Genomic DNA, 25,246 nt, shown 5'->3' with positions numbered 1-25,246 from the left:
TTTATCGGTTTTAACAGATTGCCAGGACGTCCGACCTCCGCCGCATCCTTTACCGAAAACAACCGGCTCTAACACAAGGTAGGAGGCAAACCACTTAGGTCACGTGACGAACATAGACGAACATAAGGATCACGTGAAGACTTCCAAGAAAGTACCGAAGAAGACAACCGGCTGGTATCTTTCCCTTCAAAAAAACACTCGCTGGAAGATTGTTGCTAGGGAAACCTTCATGTGACCAAGCATGGCATATGGTACTACAACGTTCTGAACACCCTAGTCAGGTATTTTAGTGTGTTTTGGCTTAAGTAGCCTATATTAAGACTTCTAGTATTACGGTCGGAAAATGCACTGTAAAAATGCATGATCTTAATGTAAAAGAGTATAGAAGCGTGGCGGGGATTGAGTGCATACAAACTATTCGCGACTGTCATCAAGGCAAAAGACAACCCTAAGTCTCACAACTAAAGAGAATGTCCTCTGCCGCCCTGGCAACGTGGGGATTTGGGAATATAGGTCGGTGCCGTTTAAAAGACACTGCGGGACAGTGCGAAGACCAAACGTGTAATTAGACATCCTCCGTTAGAATCTGTGCAGCACGAGGGACAGCGGAGTCATAACTCAGCAGAATACGTTCACACGCAGGTCCAAAACACACACACATACACACTTGCTCTCTCACACAAACGCAACCCTCCATACACATATATCCATGTTAATACATTCTACAACCTTTGTAAAAGCCATCTATCAGAAGCAGTAGGCTACCCTTGACTGGAAGAGGGCTCTCCTCTGGGGAGGAAATAAAGAGAGCACAGATAAGACTGCGTCAGTAGCCTACAGCCCCCTCAGGAAACATGCAGGACAAAACTGCTCACTATGCATACACACACAGGCACAGGAAAGTGTTTTGCATTCTCACTGACAAGACTCTTTCTGATCATTTTATTAGGCTACAGAAATCATTAATTAAAGCAATATATACACACATTTATATGTACAAAGATGTATACAGCACACAATGACAACAATCATTTAACCCGTCATCTTGTTTTCTACATAAAAGTATCTCTAAAAAAGTAGTCTTGAAAGTGCCAAACGAAGGTTCTCGCAACGAAGCTCCAAGGAACGGAACAGCGAAAGGATGAAGCTAAAAACTAAAGTGCTACTTCAACACAAACTAGCTTTATATTTGGAATTAATGTTCATCAAGAAAATAAGCTTATACCCGGTCTCAATAAAACTGAAGCTTTCATTTGAACATGTTTAGAAATATACAGTAGCTCAAGTTTGTTTTACAATAATTTCAGTGCAATAAGGTGAAACGCTTGAGTTTTTTTAAATGTCAAGGGGTGGTGGTCCAGGCCAGCTGTCCATACAATCTCAGCTGCAGGTCTTCTCTTGCAGCATGTGTTGTCTGGTGGATCCAGTGCTGCTGCCCCTCGAGCTACAGTCTGACTGCTTCCTCATCTTATTTAGAACGTAAAACCGTAGCATCAGGAAGAACCCTGCGGGACAACACAGAATGTTAGCCTCAAACATCAGTCAACAGCTGAGATTCTAGAACACAGAATGTTAGCCTCAAACATCAGTCAACAGCTGAGATTCTAGAACACAGAATGTTAGTCTCAGTCAGCAGTCAACAACAGAGATTCTAGAATGCAAACATTTTAAAGAGTAAATATCTTGTTGTTGAACATTGCTGCATTGTTGTCTACTGTCATGTATACTGGCTTACATAATAATGACTAGGAAGATGCAGATTCAACTTTAACCGTGATATTACATATGTTATCCCCAGCACTCAGTTCCCTACATTTCTGACCTGATAAGAAACCTCAAAATAAATCATATACTTATACATTTCTCTGTGAGCTTCAACCCCATGTCAGACAACAAGGGTTTAAGGTGTGTTAACTGTGCTCAGTGTGCTTCTGGCAGCATGGAGTGATGTTCTGTCCAGATACAGGGCCCAGCTCCTAAGTGAGACTGTGGTGGCTGAATAGGAGAGGAAACAGCTGTGGTGCTGATATGCTGCTGCTGACTGGTTGAGACTGGGGCCATTGTCTCTGAGGCAGAGCTACACAATAGACTGCTGGCCCAGGTTCACAAACTCTATGAAATATGATTATATTATGATTGTGTGTCAAATTTAACCCGATCTGATTTCTACTATTCCAATTTAAATTATTCCAAAGTTGTAAGAATCGTGAGAGTATGGGGCCTGCTGTGTTTTACATTGAGTAATGTTTCTTATAAATGTTGTAAAAAAGACTGAACAGAATGAGAGACCAGCTGTGATGCTCAGTGGCCAGTGTCTCACCCTGGAAGGAGTTGAGGATGCAGAAGGAGAAGTGGACGACGTCAGAGAGCGGCCCAAAGTCCAGGAAACCCAGCCCCCAGGTGGTCCCAAACAGGCAGCTCAGTCCCCAGATGCTGAGGAAGGCCACACGGTTCTTCTTCCACTCAGGCCGGTTCTGTATCTTCTTCATAACCAGGCCCAGCATCAGCAGGCCAGACAGAACCACCAGTGTCAGGAATAACAGGTTGGTGAGGTAGTGGGCCATGAGGGCAGAGTCAGATGTAACCATCCAGCACCTGCAGGTACACATACACACATTTCACACCTCCTTTGATGACAGCATGCTGATTTGGTCGTGGAAGCCCTCAGCCTGGTGTGGAAAACCCTGCTAGTATAACACATGAACAAATCCAGCATACAAATACACACAGTGTAGATAGACTATCTGTCTATATGATCAAGCCTGTAAATATCCACACTGAGTGCAGAGGTTGGCCCTGCCACCCTACACCTGTGTTCACAGCTGATCTAACCTAACATTCTCGACATCATCTGGACTGCAGCCAGCTCCTTACATCATGTAGGGGTTGCTGATGTCATCCATTGGTATGACCTCCCTCACACCATAGATGTCTGGCATGGTAAACAGGACAACGACTGGGATGGCAGGGACACCTGTGAATGGAAGTAAAGTTACATTTAGTGAAATATATAACACTCATCTCCTTCTCCCTCCAAGGGAAGCCTTGTTAAGAGGTAATTTTATTGTTCTTTAGTACATGCTTTTATACAGATACATTTTGTTAGACTGCCAGTCAATAACTAGACAGAGACAGTCACAGAGTAGCACTGACCAATCATATCTGATATCCTTTGCATACTCTCACTCACCGAAGCCTATCAGGTACCACATATAGGTCTTCAGGGAGGGGCTGAAGACCATGTAGACCAACCAGAAAGTGTGAAACACCTCGAGGGCCATCCAGGAGAAGGAAGCGAGGAGGCTGTAGTGCAGAGCAGCACCCATAATCTTGCACAGCTCAGCTCCGCCCACGTTAGCCAGTGTGCCAGTGAAGAAGAAGAAGAGATTGAGAAAGAAGAGGGACGTGGCCAGACCCCGGTGGACTGGGGCTGACGTCTCCTTAGCTCTCCTGAGAGGAGGGATGCAGAGAGGGGGGGAGAGAGAGAGAGAGAGAGAGAGAGAGAGAGAGAGAGAGAGAGAGAGAGAGAGAGAGAGAGAGAGAGAGAGAGAGAGAGAGAGGAAAAAGTGTAGAAGTTACCATAATCCTTAAGCAACAAATGCCAATGCTGAGTGGTTGTGTCTACAAGTGTCCAGTAGTTGTACCTCTGCTTGGTCAGAAAGATGAGGAGAGCCACACAGCTGACCATTGAGGCAGCGCAGCCCAGATATGTGATGATGGTCAGAGACAGCAGGTGGCGCACTGGCCGCGACTTCAGTTCCTGATGGACAAAGAGGACAGAGGTCACAGGTCACCAAGGAGTAACTGCCTACTCTGTGCATGTCATGTGCTTCATGAACAAAGTTGGACTGCTTGATTCAGGACATTACAATTGTACATGATCTACTGCAGCATTTACATAACAGTAATGGTTTATGTACGTGAGTGTTTTTTTTATCAACTCCATGAATATGTATAAGAGTGTGTGTGTGTGTGTGTGTGTGTGAAAGACAGCATAGCTTACCACCAAGATGGTGAAGTATGTCAGGTGGTTGCAGTGACACGTTGTGACCTCTAGGCTGCTCTCAACCGTCTCACAGCCATCTCTCCTCCAGTGGACTGAAGTGTCTGAAAACACCACCACATCCACTAGTAAGCACATCTCACCAAAGATATAAGATCACTGGTCAGCTAGGAGTCAATTATGTTTCCATTTGAATATAATCAAATATATATATTCTCAAAGCCAGCAATGTGCCATTCGAAATCACTATAATTAATAATATACTGTGTAAACAATTAAACTAATAGATTATTTTTGTTACACACCTGTCCTGGTGTCCCATGAAACACATGTTCTGGAGTGATTCACCTAGAAAATGCAAGTTGAGTGAAGTATGGTTTATCAAGAGGAATATAACGTACTTTCACCACTAGATGGCAATATATTCATAAGGCAGTATCTGTGTCAGCCTCAAAACAGTAGCGTCAACATCAGCACTTCAAAACCACAATAAGAACTTGGATCTGTAAGTTGAAGTGTGTACAGTCCGTCAGACATCCCAAGTCTCCCGGAAGCAGGGGCGTAGCCAAGACATTATTTCTGGGGGGGCCAGCTCTGGCCAGTCTTTTATTTGGGGTGGCACTTGATTGTCAAAATCTATTTTAAAACTCACACACTGCATCACTCAGAGCAGCAGTTTTCTAACGGTATCCAGTGGTTAGCTGCTAGTCTCCATTGAAGCGCTGTCAGAATGCAGGTACGTTGGTTTGTGTCTTGCGCTGTTGATGGGGGCGTGGCCCAACATGTTGAGAATATGGGGCTTGTAGCATAAGTGACAAATGCCAATATAAGACGACTTTATAAAAAAAATACTAATGCTAATTTATTTCAGCTTTATACCGTTTCTGTCCAGGAAGGTTTAAAAAAAAAGGTAGGGGGGGGGGGCAGGGTGGCCATTCTCTGACCAATGGTGGCCGTGGCCCCCCCCTGGCCACCACGTGGCTACGCCCCTGCCCAGAAGTTCCAGGAGTCTCCCGCATTTCAATAGTGGCTCCCTAATGCCTGCAAATGCTATACTATCTTTTTTTTTTTTGTAGCGAGTGAGAGACTGTCCAATGGTCATTTCTGGTAGAGACAGGTGCAAATCGGGCGTTCTGAATGCGGCACGTGGGGGGGGGGGGGGGCTGGGGGGGGGGTTTAACGTGCTGGTTGAGGGGGTACATCATGCGTCTGGATTGCGTCCTGGGGGGGGGGGGTAAATGAGTCTCTGCAGGTTTGGATGTCTGTACAGTAGGCCCAGGCAAAACTACAAAGTGTACAGAGAAGCTTTCTATTGGAAAACTGAGACAGAAAGTCACACACAGGCATACGTGACAATCTCCATATCAATCACTTGCTAGACGCAGAAGGCTGATTGAAGTGGTTACCTTGTTCTGTACATCGCATAACCAACAAACAGTGCAGAAGAAAAGGAAGCACACGACCTTATACATAAGACCCAAATACATACATATTGCTCTGCAGTTGCGGTTTGACTCACTTCGAGCACTTGGAAACACGCACACAAGCACACGTACTCACAGATATCACGTCATGATGAAAACTGATTCTCACTGGCTCCGGCAGGTTGTTTTTGACCTCATTCTCCACAGTGATTCCCACCACATGTTCAAGAATCCTAATGTTGTTTCTTTCGAGCTGGTTCTGACAACAACACCAATCACAGCCATAGATTAGATAACCTAAGCATACCATAATCATTACAGTTCTATGACTCAAATGAAGCACAGTAGCTTTCTGTAGTAGCGGTGGAGGTGGTTGTCCTACATTGAAGAGGGAGCTGTTGGTGAAGATGGAGCAGACAACCCTGGCCTTGCTGCTGCCAGGGTCTTTCAGACAGCTGGGCAGATAGATGGATGGGTTCTTCTCAATGGACAAGTCTGGCAGAGCCTGGACAACACAAATAGAGACACACAGTGAATAGAATAGGATGGGAATAGTAGTGACTTAGTATCTGGGTTACTTTACTGAACACAACCACACCAATAACAATCTACTTCTAATAGTATAAAGAGAAATAAGACCATTTGGAGGATTGTTAGTGTGTGTATGTGTGTGTGTGTGTCTCTAGCCTTACGGGCAGGTTAACACTGGATCCCTGGAAGTCCTCCTTCATTTCCAGTACAGAGCCCTGAACACACGGCAGCTCCCAGTCGCCCAGGACCCGGGACCTAAATGTTGCATCCTCAATTCTGCACACACACATACACATTTACATACATGCACAAATGATATGACAAAAAATGCAACCACATGTACACACATAAACATGCAGTTATAGGAAATACAAGTAGAAACTGTGAAACCCTTACAGTGATAGGAACATGACAATCAGCCAACAGGTTTTGCTTCCTGTTAGTATGTAAACCTCGGCAGATCACTCAGGCCTCACATCACACCATCATCACTGAGTCAGCTAGACAAGCGCTCACTTCCTCTAAAACAACCTGCTGAGCTGGGCTGATGGCAAATGTGACCATGGTAACTATGAAAAATATCAAATGCTCGGAGCGGAGACTAATTTGACAGCTGCGATAGACTAAAGTGGCAGCAGAATGTTTCCCAATTAGTTGTTGTGGCCTGTCCATCTGATGCTGAGATATGCCGAAAGTTATCCACTTACATGTTGATGTGGTTGGACCCCTGTCTGGCCTCCGCACACAAAAGCTCCTCTGCAAGGCAAACACAACACAGTCAGCAGATCGACCACTAGCAGCGTTAAAACAGCAGTATCTGGTACTGAAACAGCCCCCCCCCCACACACAGCTCCTTACTACAGCTGTTCTTCTCTCCGTGGAAGGTGTAGGCAGGCTGAGTGAGACTGCCGATGGGGTCACCGTGGATCATGGCGTCGAAGATCCCGTATGAGGCCTTGGGAAGGTTGGGGCCGTGTGATAGGCCGGTGCAGCAGGTGTCATAGAGACCAGAAGGTGGGCACAGCGTCTGATTCTTTTGCTCCATCTCCAGCGTCAGCTGATCCAATAGGGGCTCCCAGTACACACAAAACGCTGTGTCCTCCCCAAACAAGCTCTGCTCCACCATCTCAAAGATTTCACATTGGCCCGTGATGTGCCCCTGCACGGAGAGACAACTCTGATTGGCCGAGATGGTGATGTTGTCGCAGCCCTTCTTCAGGTCATAGATCAGGGTCAGTGGTTCCTTGCTGTGCCGCCAGGTACCACACATCTTGAAGTCACGATCTCTATCACATGATCCTGTGAAACAATACAATACATTATTTGCTTTTTTTTTGTCTGAATAGTTAAGTTATAATTGTGACTCAAACGATCTCAATAGTTGCATGGTGTGACCTGAATAAAGACATGATCACTGATACTGTTTTCAGGCCAGCATCCGATAGTGACTCTTACCTGAAGACAGGAGCCTGAGGAGACACACCATCATCACCCCCAGTCTCCATCTGATTGGCTGGTTGGTCTCCATGGAAACAAGATGACCTCTGACCCCTGTAAAATAAAGCAGACAGGAAGCACTGTGATGTATGGGTCGAACAACGACACACTGCTATGGAGATGGAACAGGAATGTCTTGATCAACAGTAAAAAATAGTAAGAAAATACAAAACTTTCCGTCTATCTTTCATTCTTTTCTGTTGGACCTTTGATCTGTTCTACCCTAATCAGTCTCAAACCATAACGTACATATATCTCCTTTGCAGTCTGCACAGGCACCATCTATCTAACGGCAGTATCTGAATGTTTCCTTCACAACAATGACTAATCTGTCCCTAAAATACATACAATGCTTTCTTAGAGGTCTTATAGATAAGGACACATTTCCCTCACACAGAGCACAAACACACACACCATGCATTCTGCTCCTCCTCCTTTACTCTACGTGAAATACCTTTTCTTCTGAACTTCTTGAAATACAGTAGACAAACCCTTGTTTGTGCAACACAGTAAAGCTAACACTTCAGTGAGGGAATAGACAATTTGCAGAGCTGTGGTTAGTCACTTCGTCCCTTAGAATTGTTCATCATGCAGATAAGGTGTTACTTCCCTGTGGGTATTAAGTGGAAACCACAGAGAGAAGTAAAGTGTGTGAGAGAGAGAGAGAGAGAGAGAGAGAGAGAGAGAGAGAGAGAGAGAGAGAGAGAGAGAGAGAGAGAGAGAGAGAGAGAGAGAGAGAGAGAGAGAGAGAGAGAGAAAGGGGTGTGAGAGAGAGAGAACTCTCTGTGTTCTATGGAACACACAATGAGTTAGGCCTACAAATGACAGCCTCTGGTAGATTCCGCTTGGCAGTGAATGCACTTAAAGAGAAAGCTTGTAGAGCTTTATATGCAATAAAACAAACATTTTATAAAATAACCATCCCAATCAGCATCATCAAGCCTTTTGCTCTCTATGGAAGTGAGATATGGGGCCCACTCAGTCAACTCGACTTCAGCAATTGGGAAAAGCACCCAATAGAGACTCTCCATGCTGCTGAAATATATTAAATATCCAAAGGAAAACTCCCACAAATGCATGTTGTGCAGAATTAGGCTGATTCACCTTAACATTAGAAATCCAGAAAAGATCATTAAAATGTTACACCCATTTAAAATCCAGTCCTGAGGAAACCCTTCAATCCAAAGCCCTTGCAGTCCATGAAGTTAACCCTGAAAAGAGCCCCCTGTGCCAGCTGGTTATGAGACTAACAAACCAGTTACTGCCCAGCACACCTCCCTCTCAGTCCATCACCCCCTTACTAACACCAAACAGAATAAAACTAATCACAACTGAAAACAAAAACTCCTACCTAGAACACTGGGAAAAAACAGCTGCCCACAAAAAACAGAATGAGTGACCACACATGAGATAGAGTTTTAAGTTAATCACACCACAGAAGAATGTGTTGTTAACTACCCATCCAAATTAGAACGGTAAAAAAACACAGACAAGTATGTTAAATTAGGCTTTGAAAGCATGAGAAAATCTGCAGTCTTCTCTGCTTGAACACGACAGCACAGTCAGACAGACCTGTCACAAATCCTTCCCGATTCTACCGCTCAGACATACGGCAGTGGGATTGTTTCGAAAATGCTCACAGCTTGACCTCAGTTTCCCCATTTCATATGCTCTCTTCTTCTCTCTTGACGTTGAGTGTCTGAACGCTGCAGACTGGGGTGGCGTTTACACATGTGACCCACACTGTCCCAAAAAGCTGCATTATTATCCTAATCTTCATATCCCTCCATGGGCCACCCATGACTGGCAGTGCAGTCCCAACAAGAGTGTGACTCATGCAGGGTGAAAGAACTCAGCCAGGCTCTTTGTCTACAACCATGTCTCCTAGGGGCTGAGGAATGTGACCTGCACCTAGACAGCAGAGCAGCCCCGGAAAACCCCACTCACGAGTCAATATATTCAGAGCTATGTTGTGTGTTTGCGTGCATGTGTTTGCACATGTATCACAATGTATGCTTCATGTTTGGCTACCCGCAATGTTTGGGGCTATCTCGTTGTTATGATCAGTGACCTATGCACTTTTGTAAAAATCTCTCTTGGAAGTTGCTTTGGATAAAAGCGTCTGCTAAAGGCATAAATGTAAATGTATGTGTGTGTGGGTGAGTGGGTGGGTGGGGGGGGGGGGGGGGGGGGGGTTGTGTGTGTTCAGGGCCAGAGGTTGTGGTTATTAAGGATAGCAGAAGCTGGACATTAATTACATTCAAATTAAAGCTCTCTTTCTCTCCCACCCCAAACCTGTACAAAAATGTAATTAATTGTCCAATAAAATCCACAAACCACCCTGATTCTAGCATTTACCATTGCTTTACCAGTGTTTATGATGTTAAACAGCACTGTCCATAGAAAGAAAGAAAGAAAGAAAGAAAGAAAGAAAGAACGAAAGAAGGGTAAGTCTGAGTGATTTCATAACCTTAGAGTGAATATCTTTTGCATTCCACCTGCTCTACAATTTCCTTCGACCTGACCTCAACCTCCCCCTACACACACATACGCACACCCGCACAAATACATAGACTTAGAACAACACAATCATCTCTACATTGTTTAAGATTATGGCCAAGCGCTCGTGATAGCAGTGTATTACCTAGTTCACTTCTTTTTGGTGCAAAAAGACAATTTTAAACAAGATCTTACCGTACAATTTACAAAATGGAGAGCTGTCTCTGAATTACTGCACGTAACCTAATGCAAAACTTTGGTTTGCCCCTGCTCAACTCAGAAGCTTTCAGGCAGTCGAGGATGTATTGGTTTTCATGCTACAAAATAGGCCTATCTTTAGATTTTACGTTTCTATTTTTTTTTTATGTTATAGAGTTACAGCCTTTATAAATGCTACTCCATGGGATCCGTCGCTGCTAGAAATTATTACATCAAAAGAGTATCAGACAAGGGGCAGAGCAGGTGACAGAATATATATATATATATTGTGCTGTACCGCATTCTCAAAGTGAATTGGGTATGTTGTGTAAAATAAGTAAAGAATCACTTACCTCTTCAGTCGGAACCGGGTGAAAACTTCATGCAGGAATATGTTCTCCGGCTTCGCCTTTTCTTTGAGGAGAAAGCCAAATGTCTATTTTAAGAGGCGTAAGAAATTGCTGGTTGATTATGAATAATCGTCTACCTTCTACCGCTCGTACAGTCATGCTATGACACCTAAATAAAAACCTAGAGTCGACGCGCACCGTCTCCTTGTGCGTTTAACAAGCAAGTCTGTACTTCACCTAAACTCCGGAGTTTTTGAAATGACGTCTTGGCACTTGCTGCACTTCAGTGCTTAAAACACTCTCACCGAACTCTGTGTATCAGCTAAGGCTATTTGTTTTCTCTCGGCAAGGAACCACAGAGGCTGGTATTCCCCCTTCCTGGATGACTGGTCCTCGAGGGAATAACTGTCAGCACGATTAAGGCGCGGGGAGTCTGAGGGTAGAGGTGGAGCTACGGGGACAACGACTTCAGCTTTGTCCTTCAATGGAGGGGTGGGGTGTATGGAGCCCATTCACCATCCATGGAAAGTGCCACCCACAGTAATGAGACTTTCCTCCACCAAGTCAGTTTTGATATCCTAGTTTTTTGTTTTAAACATTTTGTTTTATACATGATTCACATCTGAATAGTTACAACAGTTGCCATTTAGTGATAAAGTATTGCCTATAACCTCTAACCAGTGACAACATGCCATAGCCTAGTCTCTTTACCTGCCACAATGTGATGACAGATTTACGGCTGTGGCTGGTATGGCTGAATGTCTTAACTCTTGGAGTATTGCAAGTGTCTGACAAGTGTTTCACTGTGTTCTGTTGTACAGTACGTCTGATCAGTACTCAACAAACTGCACTGTTGCATGAGTCAATGTTTAACCATGTAAGTCAGATTAGCTGTGCAGATACCACATCTTTATACTACTGAGACAGGGTGATGTTTGTCTTGTTTTCTTTCAACAGCACTTTTACCGTTCACAGACAGAGGGGAGGGGGAGGGGGTGAGAGATGGTAGACAAAGCACCTGGCTCCCTGCTTCCCTACAGCCGTTTGTTTGTGGTGTTTTAACAGGCTGTGTGTGTGTGTGTGTGTGTGTGTGTGTGTGTGTGTGTGTGTGTGTGTGTGTGTGTGTGTGTGTGTGTGTGTGTGTGTGTGTGTGTGTGTGTGTGTGTGTGTGCGTGTGTGTCTGTAGAGATAAGAATGGGCGTTGCTCTCCATATGATAAGGAACAATTCCCTTCTTGGTGCTGAAAGGTTCTGTTGATCTTCACACACACCAGACCAGACACATATATATATACATACACACACACACACACACACACACACACTACAGTTCTCCCTGTCAGTTAAGGAAACAGGACACACTGAGATACAAAACTAGACACCTCGGTCAGTATCAGTCCATCTACAGACAGACCACTTCCTAGTCCAACGGACTGGAAGCCGATGGCTGCAGCTTTCTGCTTCCAGAAGCAACCACACATCTGCATGTCACCCTGATCTGAGACAGAACACGTGTGTGTGAAGATGTATGTGCTACAAATGATCAAAAGCAAACAACTTTGTATCTAACCCTGTCATCATCACCTTCAACGTCAGACCTCCAGGGCAGTCCCACCCCCAGGGGGGAGTGAGCTTCAGATGACAGGAAGTTCGGAAGGGGGGGGCGGGGGGACTTCCTCAAATCCCTTCTACAGTAAACTCCACACCCTCTCATATACACACCTCTTCTTTCAAACTTACACACACATAGACACACTTCTTCTGTCAGACATACACACACAGACTTGAACGGAGTAGGCAGGTGCCCTGAGCTAAGAGAGCCTCTTGTTCCCCCACCACCACCACACACACACACACTGCCTCCTCCCACCCTTGGAATGTTATAGTGCCCAATGTATTAACACTGATGCACTGTGCTCAGTGACATGCACCCATCACCCCCCTCCCACACACACGCTCACACATGACACACACACACATCCCACGCACACATATACAATGAGGGCTTGCCCCATTAACTTTCTTGTGGTTAGGTTCCTCTAGGCCTGTTCCTGTAAACTCAGTCTACTAGCTTAAGGTATTCAAAGGACACCTCTACTGCCACCTCATTGGCATTATAGACCAGAGTAGACAGAAAATAATAACAAAGTAGAGAAGCAGTAGGTACGCTTTAAAGACTCAGTAAATACTAGATACACAAAAAACATCAGATTCAAAGTAGTCACCTTATCAATGCACTGAACTATGGTTTGGCAAAAAAAAATGTACATTCACTCATCACCTGCCCTCTACCAATTTTGCGGTTTTGAGTTACTGGCTTCAGACCACTGTCTGCTGTGTTCCAAAGGTGGCATCTTCATCTCCAGAATGTCCAAACACTATCAGCTTGTTCTTTGATGGCACACAGACCCCCCCACACACACCCTGCCCACACATAGACACATACACACAACCCCCCCCCCCCCCCCCCCCCCCAGACACAAACACACAGCCCCCTAGGCCTGGATGGATGGACAGATACTCAATTATTAAAACATTGAGGGGGGGGGGGTTACAGGGGGAGTCTCTGTCTCCCTCTCTCAAACACTCACAATGAAATGACATAAGGATCTCCTTTGCCAAGGTTTGTCACCACGGTGACAGTGTATCCAGGGACCAGCTGGTCAACTCCTGCTGTGAGGTAGTGGTAAAAGAAAACTCTCTCTCACACACCAACATACGCATGCAAGCCCCCACTGGGAGTTGATAGCTGAGGCATTATATCATGTGTGAGGCATCAAGGATGTGTGCAGACATGTTATTGTCATGATTACAGACCAGGTGTGAAGTCCCCCCTCCCTCCCACTGTCTCCTGCAGTATCACTCTCTCTCTGCCATCTCTTTTTTTCACTCACTCACTCACTCACTCACTCACTCACTCACTCACTCACTCTGACTCCCTCCCTACCCTTCTTTCCTTCTTCTATTTCATCCTCACCTCCCCCACTATCACACTGTTTCGTTCTCCTCCTCCCTCTACCATCTCTCCTCTTGTAGCAGAACCCCTGCACTTTGGTCTTCAAGGGTGATAGGAAACATAGTAGTCTTCTACAGTCCTAGTCTTAATTTTTGCTGACAGAAGGGCCAATGAGACAGGAGAGGGGGAGAGAAGGAGAGGAGATTTGAAGGGGTTGAGAGAAGGAGAGGAGGGGAGATGGAGAGGGGAGGGTATAGGGTAGAGGTGGTTGGGGAAAAGAGAAGAGGAGACGGGGGGATGGGTGTAGAATAATTGATCTCTTTTTGGTCTTTGTGTCTCATTAAAATGAGATTGTGAGTCAGCTGTGAATTCATCTCTAATACATTAGGGGCGTCACCTCTATGACCTCTCCTCCCTCACTGGTACACACACACACACACACATTCTTAATAGATACTGAGCCTGAAAGTTTGAGTGGCATGAACGGGGGTAAACATTTCTCGCTGACTGTCATCTTTTTTCACTGAGCTTGTCTGAGAAAACCCTTCTACTCTTGCCATACAAAAGTGGCAGTATGTCGCCATCTTCTGTACGCAGTAAAAAAAAACATTTACCATAGACACTTTAGTAGGCTATTGCCTATAGTCACGTGGTCCTAAATGTCATGCCTAATTAGGCTACGCTACAACAGGAAATATTTCTTCTTGTTACAAGAAACGTTTACAAAGATATAGCAACCTTTGCTATTACCACGGTCGTAAAGTTATGTAGCTGGGAAATATGCTTCCGCGGACTGTTTTTTGGCAGAAAGTCACTTTTTGGCACGACACGTGAATGGCATAATTGCAAAACCGTTGAGGCTACAAGCCAGTCTGTGACAAGTCGCGGAGTCAGAGCGTGAAGTTGGCAACCCCCCCAACGCAAAACATACAATTTTTCGTTTGTGCTAAATCGCTTTTTAAAATAGGCTATTAGACATTAGATGTATAGGCGATTACGTCACTCAGCTCCCCAACATGCTCCAAATTGACCTCCAATAGGATCTTTGTGTTTCGTTTATGCTGGTTTGTGCCGTCAAAAGTTTCGTTAGTGCTGCTTCGGAACAGAACATAAATTACATGGGGGGTGCATTTCAGGGCAGGGCTTTATTGTGTCTTGCCAAGAAATGAAGCGACAGCAAAAAATCTAAGCACTCAATCAAATTCCAGAACCTTCCTGTTTTTACTTTTTCTCGATCTGTGTGTTTGGTCACCCAGTACTTAAACATTTTCGTTCTAGTTTAAAGCTATTTTCCTCCTGTTTCTGTAAAATTGCTAAACTACTGAACTGACTTCCAGATATACTGAAATCCCTTCCGAATATACTGAACTGACTTTCGGATATACTGAAATGTCTTCTGGATATAGTGAAAATGTTCTCACACTCTTACATTCTCAAAGCTTCTTACTCATCCTTATAAGACTTGAGCGTTTCATAAATGAGTGTGTGAATGTGTTTCACATGCGTCTGTGCGAGCATTTCATATGGATGTGTATGTAAGTTTTCAGTAGTATGAATGCGTGTGAACATTTCACATGTGAATGTGAATGCGTTTCATGTATCTATGCGAAGATTTCACATATGTGGATGTGAGTTTTCAGTAGTATAAATGTGTGTGTATGTTTCATATGTAAATGTGTATGTGTTTCATATGTGTTTGTATAAGGACAGTCTGAATTATTTCCTAAATGGCCCCTCATAAAGTAACCCTAGTGGATCACACTAACCACATTGAAGAACTCAGGGTTAAGTGAATTATCATTTCTACCTCTAATCGTCAATCACATGATTCATTCAAGATCCTTAGATGCCAGGATAGGGTTACACACACATTTTCTATCATGGTCAAAGGACCCCCTAGCCATGGCCACCCCTTGGCCACCCCATATCTAAAACTCTGGTTTTGCCACTGTCTGTGGTCACAGACATGAAGCAGTGAGATCACTGCTCAGATAACGTCATTTAGGACGATTGGATACATGATTACCCATCTGCAAAATCACTCCATGGTATTTTAGCCGGGATTATTACCTCAGATTAGAGCAGTCATAATCATTGTTCTAGTAGCTGTTGTTTCCAGAGAAGTAGAGCCATTTATGTGACAATCAGGGTTCACTTCTCTTTAAAGAGACAAGTGTCTCTCTTTCTGTTTCTCTTCCGTTTCAGAGTGAGAGGAAAGCCTAATATGAGGATAATCAGCACACACTGCCCTTCTGTTTTACCGCAAGGTCTTTGTCAGCTGCAATAGGTATAGACCGGGCCTGCCCTCTTCAACGTGAATCCTGGTTTGAAAACAGTCTAGGTTAGGCTGGAGTCATAAAACATATCTATTTCATTAATATGTTTTAAATTATTTCAGTGATTAAACCAAATGACTGAAATTAACGTTTAAACCATTTGATTATTAAATCAGTACCGTGGAAATCAAATGTATGAGTAGGCTAATGCCTATATCTCGTTGGTCGTGATGGGTAGGTGGTAACTGCCATAGCCGCTGCTGCTGTTGTAACCGCTGCCGCCGTCGCCACTCTACCGTTCACCGCAGTGGGGCGTATTCATACACGTTTCGGGGCTGATTCCGTGTGAGTCTGTGTTGTTCATATTCCGGGGCATTTTCAGTGGCTCGCTCTCCGTGTGATGCGTCGAGTGATGCGAGCTTGTGCGATCGCTTCTTGGATGCAGCATCCGTTTTTCACGGTACAAGTAAGGGAGGTGACCCAATCGATATTAGCATACAAAGCCCAGCTCACATCTACAGGTAAGATGCTTGCTGTATTTATCCATGGAGAGATGTAGGCTACTGTTTGTTGCGACCAAATATGCGTGATTTTTCATTCTTAGAGCATCTTCGAGTTCAACCATCCCGGTTATCGAACAACCAGCCAGGGTATGAAACCAGCCAATATAAACTGCCAGTGATACCTGATGGATTTTCCCCTCATCACCACACACTTTCAGATAATATATTCCATAGCTACAAATATAACACATGAAATGGTCTTTGTATGACAATTGAGCCTGGAGTATCTGGAATATTTATGTTTACGTGGTTGTTGTATGATGATGTAAATGTGTGTAAATTCTGGACATCCATTACTCCTATACTGGGAGTTGTCTGTCCAATAACAATATAGGGATTCTCCCTTTCTCTACTATCTTTTTCTCTGTATATCTATCTTTTTCTGTCATTCTCTTCCTCTCTCTCTGTTATTCTCTCCCTTTCTATATGTGTTATTCTCTCTCTCTCTCTCTCTCTCTCTCTCTCTCTCTCTCTCTCTCTCTCTCTCTCTCTCTCTCTCTCTCTCTCTCTCTCTCTCTCTCTTCTCTTTCTCTCTCTCTTTGTCAACCACCCCCACGCGACATACTCTCCCTTGCTATTGCTCGCTCTCTGCTTCTCTTTGTGCCACTTTACCTCTATTTGTCTTATTCTGCTCATCTCTCTCTACCTCCCTCCCTTTATCTCCCTTTGTCTCTGTCTCTCTCTTCTGGGCCAGAGTGAGAGCCTTATGTCGACTGTCTGTGTGTCTTGTGTCTGTTCTCAGCCACCAGCCAGCTTGTCGAGGCAGCTCCAGCAGGCCACTAGCTCTGCTCTGTCTGCCTTGCTGGTCCGACTTCTGAAACAGCTATGCAGAAACACAGCTTGATTAGTGACAATAGAGTAATCATGTCATTTCTTGTCTGTATATGCAAGTCCACTCGTCTACCCTCCATTCCTTTCCCCTCCTCTCGGAAGCGATCATACTGAAGTTTATTCTCTTGGCCTCAGGAGGAACCTCAGAGGGGACTCCACACCCCCCCAGGTAGTTTGTGTTGTTGATGGTCCTCAGTTACGTAAACAGCTGCTGAGTGGGTTTTTGGAGGGAGGGGGAATGATCTTTTTAGCTCCACTTTAGTGGCTTGTTCACCATAAGTGACTTGTTTTGACCAAAACGATTGAGTTTAATCATTAGTAAATGATACTGTCCTGTTGCATTGTAGAGACAACATCTGGAAACCTTGGTGACAATGTTTTTAACTGTATCCATGTCTGATCCTGGGGACAACATCCAACAACCATACAACCAGATCCATGTTCCAGTGGACCGGTTCTAGAACTGCTCATCTCTGTGTAATAGCAACATGAAAGAGGATGGCATGGCATCAGTACAGCTCTGTATAGCTGTTTTGTTTGATCAGAAGGCAGCATTCCCGCTTGATCAGGCTGAGGCTGAGCAGAAGTCGATAGCAGGGGGGAGGTTGGCGTTGGCAGGGAGCAGTGTCTCCTCAGTCCTGCTGAAGATCCTGATAATGTGCAGGAACACCAAGCCTGTCGCTGAGCGAGGGCTGCTGGGAGCGTATTTATAGATCCACGCTGGATGACACTTTACTCCCCAGTCAATTATCTAGAGAAGCTCCAACTATCAAGGAATTAGCAGCTGGTGAAGGCAAGGGAAGGAGAGGAGGAGAGGACAGGAGAAAGATGCTGCTCTGTGCCAGTGATTAGCTAACATACTCCCACGATGTGAGTCACATGCCTCTTCTTACTCTCCTCTATCCTCATCTTCACATTATGTTCCTCTCTTCTCCTCTCTTTTCCTTTTCTTTTTCCTCTACTAGTTTCCTCCTTCCTTCTGACAGTGGGACTGTGTGCCCCTCAGAGGTCTGTGCAGGGCTCATGGGGTACAAGAGACCCTGGGTGGTGTGTAACTAGGATATTGAACATGATAAAGATTGGTCCTCATACACATAGCTTTCAGCTGTATATTACAGCCTGTCTGACTATCATCAACACTCACTGTACCTGTATACTGGAGATTTGTGAGGTGTTTGTTTTAATTGCTGGGGTCACCCTACACCTGAAGACTTGTTGTCTTGCAGTATGACTGAAAGGCGTGGCTCAGGGAGAGGGGTGTGGTCTCTGGGAGGAGAGAAGGGTGTGGCCCAGAGAGAGGGGTGTGGTCTCTGGGTGGAGAGAAGGGTGTTGCTTAGGGAGAGGGGTGTGGTCTCTGGGAGGAGATAAGGGTGTGGCCCAGGGAGAGGGGTGTGGTCTCTGGGAGGAGAGAAGGGTGTGGCCCAGGGAGAGGGGTGTGGTCTCTGGGAGGAGAGAAGGGTGTGGCCCAGGGAGAGGGGTGTTTTCTCTGAGAGGAGAGAAGGGTGTGGCTCAGGGAGAGGGGTGTTTTCTCTGAGAGGAGAGAAGGGTGTGGCTCAGGGAGAGGGGTGTGTTCTCTGGGAGGAGAGAAGGGTGTGGCTCAGGGAGAGGGGTGTTTTCTCTGAGAGGAGAGAAGGGTGTGGCCCAGGGAAAGTGGTGTTTTCTCTGAGAGGAAAGTGTGACAACAGGGCATGAGGTTGCACCCTCGCTGAATGTGCTGAAACCAGACTGCTGAGGTGTTTGTTTGAGTCAATGTGTGTGTATGTGTGTGTTCGTCTGTGTGTGTGTCTGTGTGCCGTTTGTGTGAATGAGTGTTTTTTTTGTGCGGCATGTGTGTGTATGTGAGGCTGTTCTGCTGAGGTGTTCAGTTTTGTGTGAGGGTCAAGGACTCCTAAAATGACATAAATCTCTGGAAGAGTCAAACACACACACACATAGTCAGAGGAGGAGAGATAGAAAGAGGGTGGGTGACGAACGGGTGGAAGGAGGGCGGAGGAGAAGATGCTAGGAGAGAGGTCCTACTGTCTGTCAGTAATGTTTCACCCATCTGACGTTTGTCTTTCAGAAAGCCTCCCACTGAAATCACTAGCTCTTTGTCTCTCTCTGTGTGTGTGTGTGTGTGTGTGTAGCTGACACAGTCCTATCAGTAGCAGCTGAGGATGATGAACATTAAGCTTCATTCAGCATCCTTATGAAGGGATGGTCAGAATGTCCCATAGAACATTCTACTGGCTGTTCTGGAACCTGCCATGACCTTTCTGTTGTCTCCGCTACCGTGGTGACGAGACTACAGCTCCTGAATCCCAATGATAGTGACCATATAGCAGGTGCTTAATGAAGACAGGATGACTTTCAGATTGGGTGCTGTGTTCTGTTGTCAGCATGTCACTGCCCCAGACCTAACCCTGGCTGTCAACTGAGATTTAGATCTCATCATACACACTCGTACGCACACACGCACACACGCAGACACACACACACGCACATAAACATACAGACAACCTATTCACAGATACACACTCACACATACAGGCACACACACATGCAAACACAGGCAGGCACACATACAGCCAACGAACACAATATCTAACACAACTCTATCACTATCATGAAGGATACAGTACATCTGTATGAACGTGTGTAGAACCAGCAGTTGTTTGATTGTAGAGTGTTTAGAGATTCCAGCTTCCCATCTACTGTTCTAACAAGCAGTATGTTCTCATAACCAGCCTTCTATTGCTCTCTGTCTCTCTCTCTCTCTCTCTCTCTCTCTCTCTCTCTCTCTCTCTCTCTCTCTCTCTCTCTCTCTCTCTCTCGCTTTCTCTCTCTCCTCAGATCCTTCGTGTGTATGTGTGTGTGTATGTGTGTATGTGTGTGTGTGGGCTGTTCAGATCAAACAAGGCCTCATCAGGTTCTGTCTGGTCTAGTGTTACTGGCAGATTATGAGACTGTTTTTTTGAAAGAGAGAGAGAGACAGACAGACCAAAGTAAGAAAGACAGAGAGACAGAGAGATACAAAGTCAAAGAGAAAGTCAGAGATGGAGATAGATACTCCCCCCCCCCCCGCCTCCCTTCTTCGATGGCAGAAGTGGTATTGAATCTGAATCTCATTCATTGTCAGACAGTGTTCAGTACTCCACCACTCCACACAGAACAGCCCTCTTTCAATATTTTCTCAAACTGTTCTCTTTCCTTTTCTCATCTTTTTCTAATTTCCCACTTTTTTGGGTCTGTTTCTGTGTTTCAGGTCATCTCACCTGGACCCCAACCATGCAGAAATCACCATAACCCTAGAGAACCCTAAAGAACTAGATTTATATAATTGTGTTGCCATTGTGTGTGCGTATTTGTGTGTGACGTGGAGGAACCTGTTGGTTAGACTGGGCAACCTTTGGGCCTTTGGGAGTCACCAAAACAAACATGCTCTCAGTAGGCACACGCCATCTTCCTCTCTTGCACGGAAGAAACAAGGGAGGGAGGGGGGAGGAGGGGAAAGCGAAGAGAGGAGGGGAGGAAAGAAGGAGGGAGGCACGTGAGGAGAGGAAGGAGTGGTGGTTAAATGAGTGAGAGGAGAGAGACGGAGGGAGAGGTGAGGGGAACAAAGGAAGGGGAGGATGGATGGGTAAGAAGGAGCTTAGAGAGGGATTCTCATCTTACATTCAGACACGTCATCTCTGTAGATGTTGTCTTTGTCGTTGAAATCAGCGTTTATTTGAGGAGTCTCTCTTGAGAAAACTGTCCTCTCCTCTCCTGATAGGACGAGAAGATGGGACTTGTGCTAGCCTAACAGAAGAGGAGGAGGAGGGATGAGGAGGAGGAGGAGGAAGGAGGAGGAGGAGGAGGGAGGAGGAGGAGGGAGGAGGACCAAGGTGTCGGGGGATATGTCTTTGAAGTTGTGTAGGGTGGAGGAAGAGCAGCAGAAACAACAGCAGAGCTGCAAACCTCTCTAGAGCTGCTGCTGCTCATCTCTTATTTACACTGCTGGTAGAGAGGGGCGAGAGAGGGAGGAAAGTGAGAGAACGAGGAGAGAGAAGAAGGACAGAGAGGGGGGAGAGAGAGTTGGAAAGAGAGGAGGTAGTGTATCGAGAGAGGAGGAGGAGAGAGGAAGGAGATAATGGAGGGAGAAAGGAGAGGTGGGGGGAGAGAGGAAGAGAGAAGAGAGGGAGCTGGGGGAAGAAAGATGGAGGAGACTGGGAGAAAAGGAGAGAGAAGGAGAAGAGGAGGAGCAGAGTGTATTTAGTGTTACTGGAGAGACTACTATCCTGTCACTCAACAGACTGACCTGGTGGGAGTTGTAGGAAAGATTCTTGATAATGGTGGATGTTAGGAATTGTTGTCTAGCTGGTTGAGACTGATGGCTGTTGGTAGTTGTAGTCTAGCTAGTTCATACTGATGGGAGTTGTAGTCTAGGTAGTTGATACTGATGGCTGCTGGGTGGTTGAAGGACAGATCAGCACCCCAGGGGCAGCTCCGCTCTGTGATGTTAGGTTTAGGGTGATGTAAGGGGATTGGATCTGAGCTGTGTAATCCTGTATCCATCATAGGATCACTGACCGACACACTACCATAAAAGCAAGGCTGGTCACAGCCTCACACACACACACACACACACACACACACACACACACACATGGCTAGGGACACGTATCTGTATTACATGATCAGTTTTGATTTCACTTGAAGGTACAAAGAAACCCTCACACATGACTTGACCACATGCTGCAATCTCAGTAAACTCCCATCACTTTCAAGAACAGTAGAGAAGCCTCAGGGTTTAGACAGACACTGCTGCCTGATCAACGCCAATCCCCGACCATTGAGGTATCAACCAGCCAATCACTAACTACGGACATATTAGCCACTCATCACTAACCATGGAAGTGTGAACAAACCAATCACACATCATTGCTTTCTGATAAGCGGTTTTATAATTATAGCACATTATTGTGGGAAGGTGATGCTGTCCTCTCCACTTTAGAGGTGACGGGTGGCAGGGTAGGGATGGATAGGAGGCAGGAGGGTGGACTGGGAGCTGCAATTTCAGTGTTCTCTTTCTGTGAGTTCTGAGCCTAAGCCATGATTACTGGAACTGTGCCAGCATCAACATCATGTTATTGAGTGCAATTTGGGTTTGGGCTGATTCTGAAAGCCTCCAAAAGGGTGACATCTGGTAGGGCAGTGTGTGTGTGCCTGAGTGCCTGTGTGTCTGTGTGTGTGGTTTTTGATCAGACCTGTGAAAAAAGGTGGATGTGTGTGTATGTATGTGTGCAATGCGTGTGTGCGTGTTAGCATCCATGCGTGTTTGTGATTGTGCCCTCTGTGAAGCAGACTTCTATTCAGAGAGTAATTTCCTGCGGCAGCAGAGAGAAGCAGCAGGTGACCAGAAACCTCCCTCTAGCATCACTCTGGTCTCCATGGGAACTCCCTGCCGCCGCTGTGCCTCTGGACCTGCTTCCTGCTGAGGAGTTTAACAGCCCTGAAACAGTCCGAAACAGCCCTGAAACAGTCCGAAACAGCCCTGAAAAAGCTCTGAAACTGCCATGGGATCTGGGACCTCAAGCATAGGGCTGGGGGGCAGCCCACCTAGAGCAGACCCTCATACAGCAGAGCCAGCTAAAGCAGACCCACCCAGTTTACTGTCTCACTAGTCTGGCTCGATTGATTCCAGCTGACTGTGGTCAAGTACTTTAATTCACTCTTTAATGACTAAGACATGCTTCATAAAGCAAGTCATTATGATGGGTTGTAAGGCATCGGCCAGCTAGGTTCAACAGGAGTGTGCGTGTGTGTGTGCGTGTGTGTGCACCTCTCCTCTGGGCTCGTCTGACCATTTTAGAGGGCATTATTCATGCGACCACACCACTCTCTGATTCAGCTGTGCTCCAGCTGTGTCACCACGGCACACACACACACACACCACTAATGACATTGATTGCGGGGGAGATGGAATCAATAACAGCTCAAGGTTTTTGTCATTGTGTGTGCAGCGTTGCCGTGTGTGTTGCTGTCTTCCTCTGCTCTGTCTTCAGGTGATGATTAGAACATTTCAAGCTACAGCCTGGGAATAAAGACAGATCTTTCTCCTCTCCTCTTCTCTCCCCACTTCTCCTCAGTGTGAACAATGGCCTCCAGTATGCGGGCAAAGGCATTAGTATTCTCTAGGCCTCTGAGGCAGAGAGTGCAGCACAGAGAGAGAGAAAGAGAGAGAGAGAAAATGAGAGATGGAGGCGCTACTCTGCGATGCTCTGTCCTGTTTCTAATCTACCCTGTCCTGTTCTGTCTTGTTCAGCTCTTTTCAAATGTTGTTTTCCGAGAGAGCTCGAGAGAAACAGAGAGCAAATGTAACATGAGCCTGGTGTTGCACAGGAAGGAAGAGATTAAGACGTCCTGTTGGGATGCAGGCAAGGGAGATTTTAAATCAAACCAGTGTTAGCTGATAATTACCCTCCCATTTGCACCAATTAGCTATGTTGCGTTAAATACCCAGATACAAACGGGCTGTTGACACTGTAGTGAAATTTTATCTTGATTTTGTGGTTTAACAGTTGCCCATTGTGTATTATCCATGAGGAGGTTCTTCAGACTCACCTCAACCATGTTATGAGCTTTATTAAATGCAGGCAGTTCTAACCTTACAGGCTGTCATTGCTGCTGTGAGCATGCAAGTGTCTCTCTGAGACAGGCAGATGGTAGAGACATGGACACATCAGACACTCACTTTGTCAACACACGAACACCGGCATGCTGGTCTGGTATCAGCCAATAAAGATGATTCTGTTTGTTTTATTATGATTTTGTCGAATCACTAAGCTGGTGGGACAACTTTTGTGCTGGGATGTGTGTGTGTATGCCTGTTGGTGTGTGTGTTAGCTGGTGTGTGTTTGTGCTAGTGTGTGTTTGTGTTTGCGAGTTGTTGTGTATGTACTGGTGTGTGTGTGTGTAAATGCATGTGTGTTGTGGCAGGTCCATTCTCATTCACATGGTAATGTATTCAGATTCAATAAAACCTGTCAAGTGTGTGAAATGTGCAGCCTGTCCCAAACAAAGCAGACATCTGGGGACATTGAGGACATTCTGGTTAGGAAACATGTTGATTTACACGTCAAATTTATACTTGCAAAAATGTTGTACACGTATGTTACACATATGTAAATATACAGTCACACACCATGTGAGTGGTAGTACATTGCCATAGTAACACTGTGGAATAATCAGCCTTAATCCAGACGTGGAGGGAGAGATGGACTCATCCAGGAAAACCGAGGAGGTGAAAGGTCACTGGTCCCCAGGAGAGGCTGTTACCCTTAGTTACCATTCAATCTCTCACAGGGATAGGGGGAGGGAAGGGTGTGGCCTGGTTGTGGTGCTTTGAGGATGAAGGGGAGAAGGAGGGAGAACATGGAGAACAATGCAAGAAGGGGAAGATAAAGGAGAGAAAAGGGCCAGTGGGGGGGGGGGAATAGCCTGTGGAAGGCTGTCCATTGTGGTTGTTAAATTCACTATTGTACCTTTAGCCTGTGGGTTGAAGAAGACAGCCTTTGTTCATAACGTGTAGGTTTGTGTGTGTCTGTGAGCTAGCGACCTCCAAGTCTAGCTGCAGTCTTGTTGTCCTCCAGGCATGGCCCCACCCCGCAATCACACACTGAAAGAGGTATGTACGGGAGAGTGTTCGTGTGTGGGGGGAGAGCCTTTTTGTGCAGGCCCGTGCGAGGGTAATTAGCCATTGTAATCACTGTGATTGAAAGCGTAATTATGGAGGGAGAAGAAGAGAAAGAGAGATGGGCTGTGAAAAGCAACAACAAACTCCTCAGAGAGCTGTTGTCACGAGCAACTGCTGGCGATGGCGCTGAGCAATGCTTAGTGAATGGATAAATGAGAGAAAGTAAAAGAGAGAAAAGGAGGATGGATGGATGGATGAGTGAAAAAGATATTATGGGAAAGACGGATGGATGGATGGATGGATGGATTGAGAAGGCCCAGGGGAATGTGTCAATGTGAAACACTTTGGGACTGCTAAAACTGCTGCATTGACACCTAATGTAATATGTCCTGACAATATGCTTCAACTGTGTGTCCTCTGTAATAGCTTTCCTTACGATTCGTGCTATCTTTCTGTGGTCTG

General features: G+C 45.6%; 1 protein-coding gene across 1 annotated transcript; it reads right to left on the bottom strand.

Moving 5' to 3' along the window:
- Positions 1–927: 927 nt before the first annotated feature.
- Positions 928–10,875, bottom strand: adgrg1 (adhesion G protein-coupled receptor G1). The gene is made up of 14 exons (XM_067249034.1): positions 10,506–10,875; positions 7,414–7,509; positions 6,817–7,257; positions 6,666–6,714; positions 6,120–6,234; positions 5,810–5,932; positions 5,564–5,686; positions 4,309–4,351; positions 4,004–4,107; positions 3,645–3,760; positions 3,191–3,450; positions 2,875–2,974; positions 2,321–2,595; positions 928–1,505 (listed from the first exon to the last, which is right to left on the bottom strand). The coding sequence occupies exons 2-14, from the start codon at positions 7,484–7,486 to the stop codon at positions 1,381–1,383; spliced, it is 1,947 nt and encodes a 648-aa protein (XP_067105135.1). The 5' UTR covers positions 7,487–7,509; positions 10,506–10,875; the 3' UTR covers positions 928–1,380.
- Between the last annotated feature and the right edge of the window lie 14,371 nt (positions 10,876–25,246).

Source organism: Osmerus mordax, chromosome 13, assembly GCF_038355195.1.
Source record: "Osmerus mordax isolate fOsmMor3 chromosome 13, fOsmMor3.pri, whole genome shotgun sequence".
NCBI lineage: Eukaryota > Metazoa > Chordata > Actinopteri > Osmeriformes > Osmeridae > Osmerus > Osmerus mordax.
This window is presented reverse-complemented; position numbering and strand designations above follow the sequence as displayed.

Coding starts and splice junctions, on each gene's coding strand:
- adgrg1 (XM_067249034.1), bottom strand. CDS start 7,486: ATGGAGACCAACCAGCCAATCAGATGGAGACTGGGGGTGATGATGGTG. Junction 5,687..5,809: donor CCAACAGCTCCCTCTTCAAT/GTAGGACAACCA, acceptor TGTTGTTGTCAG/AACCAGCTCGAAAGAAACAA. Junction 3,451..3,644: donor ATCTTTCTGACCAAGCAGAG/GTACAACTACTG, acceptor CCCTCCTCTCAG/GAGAGCTAAGGAGACGTCAG.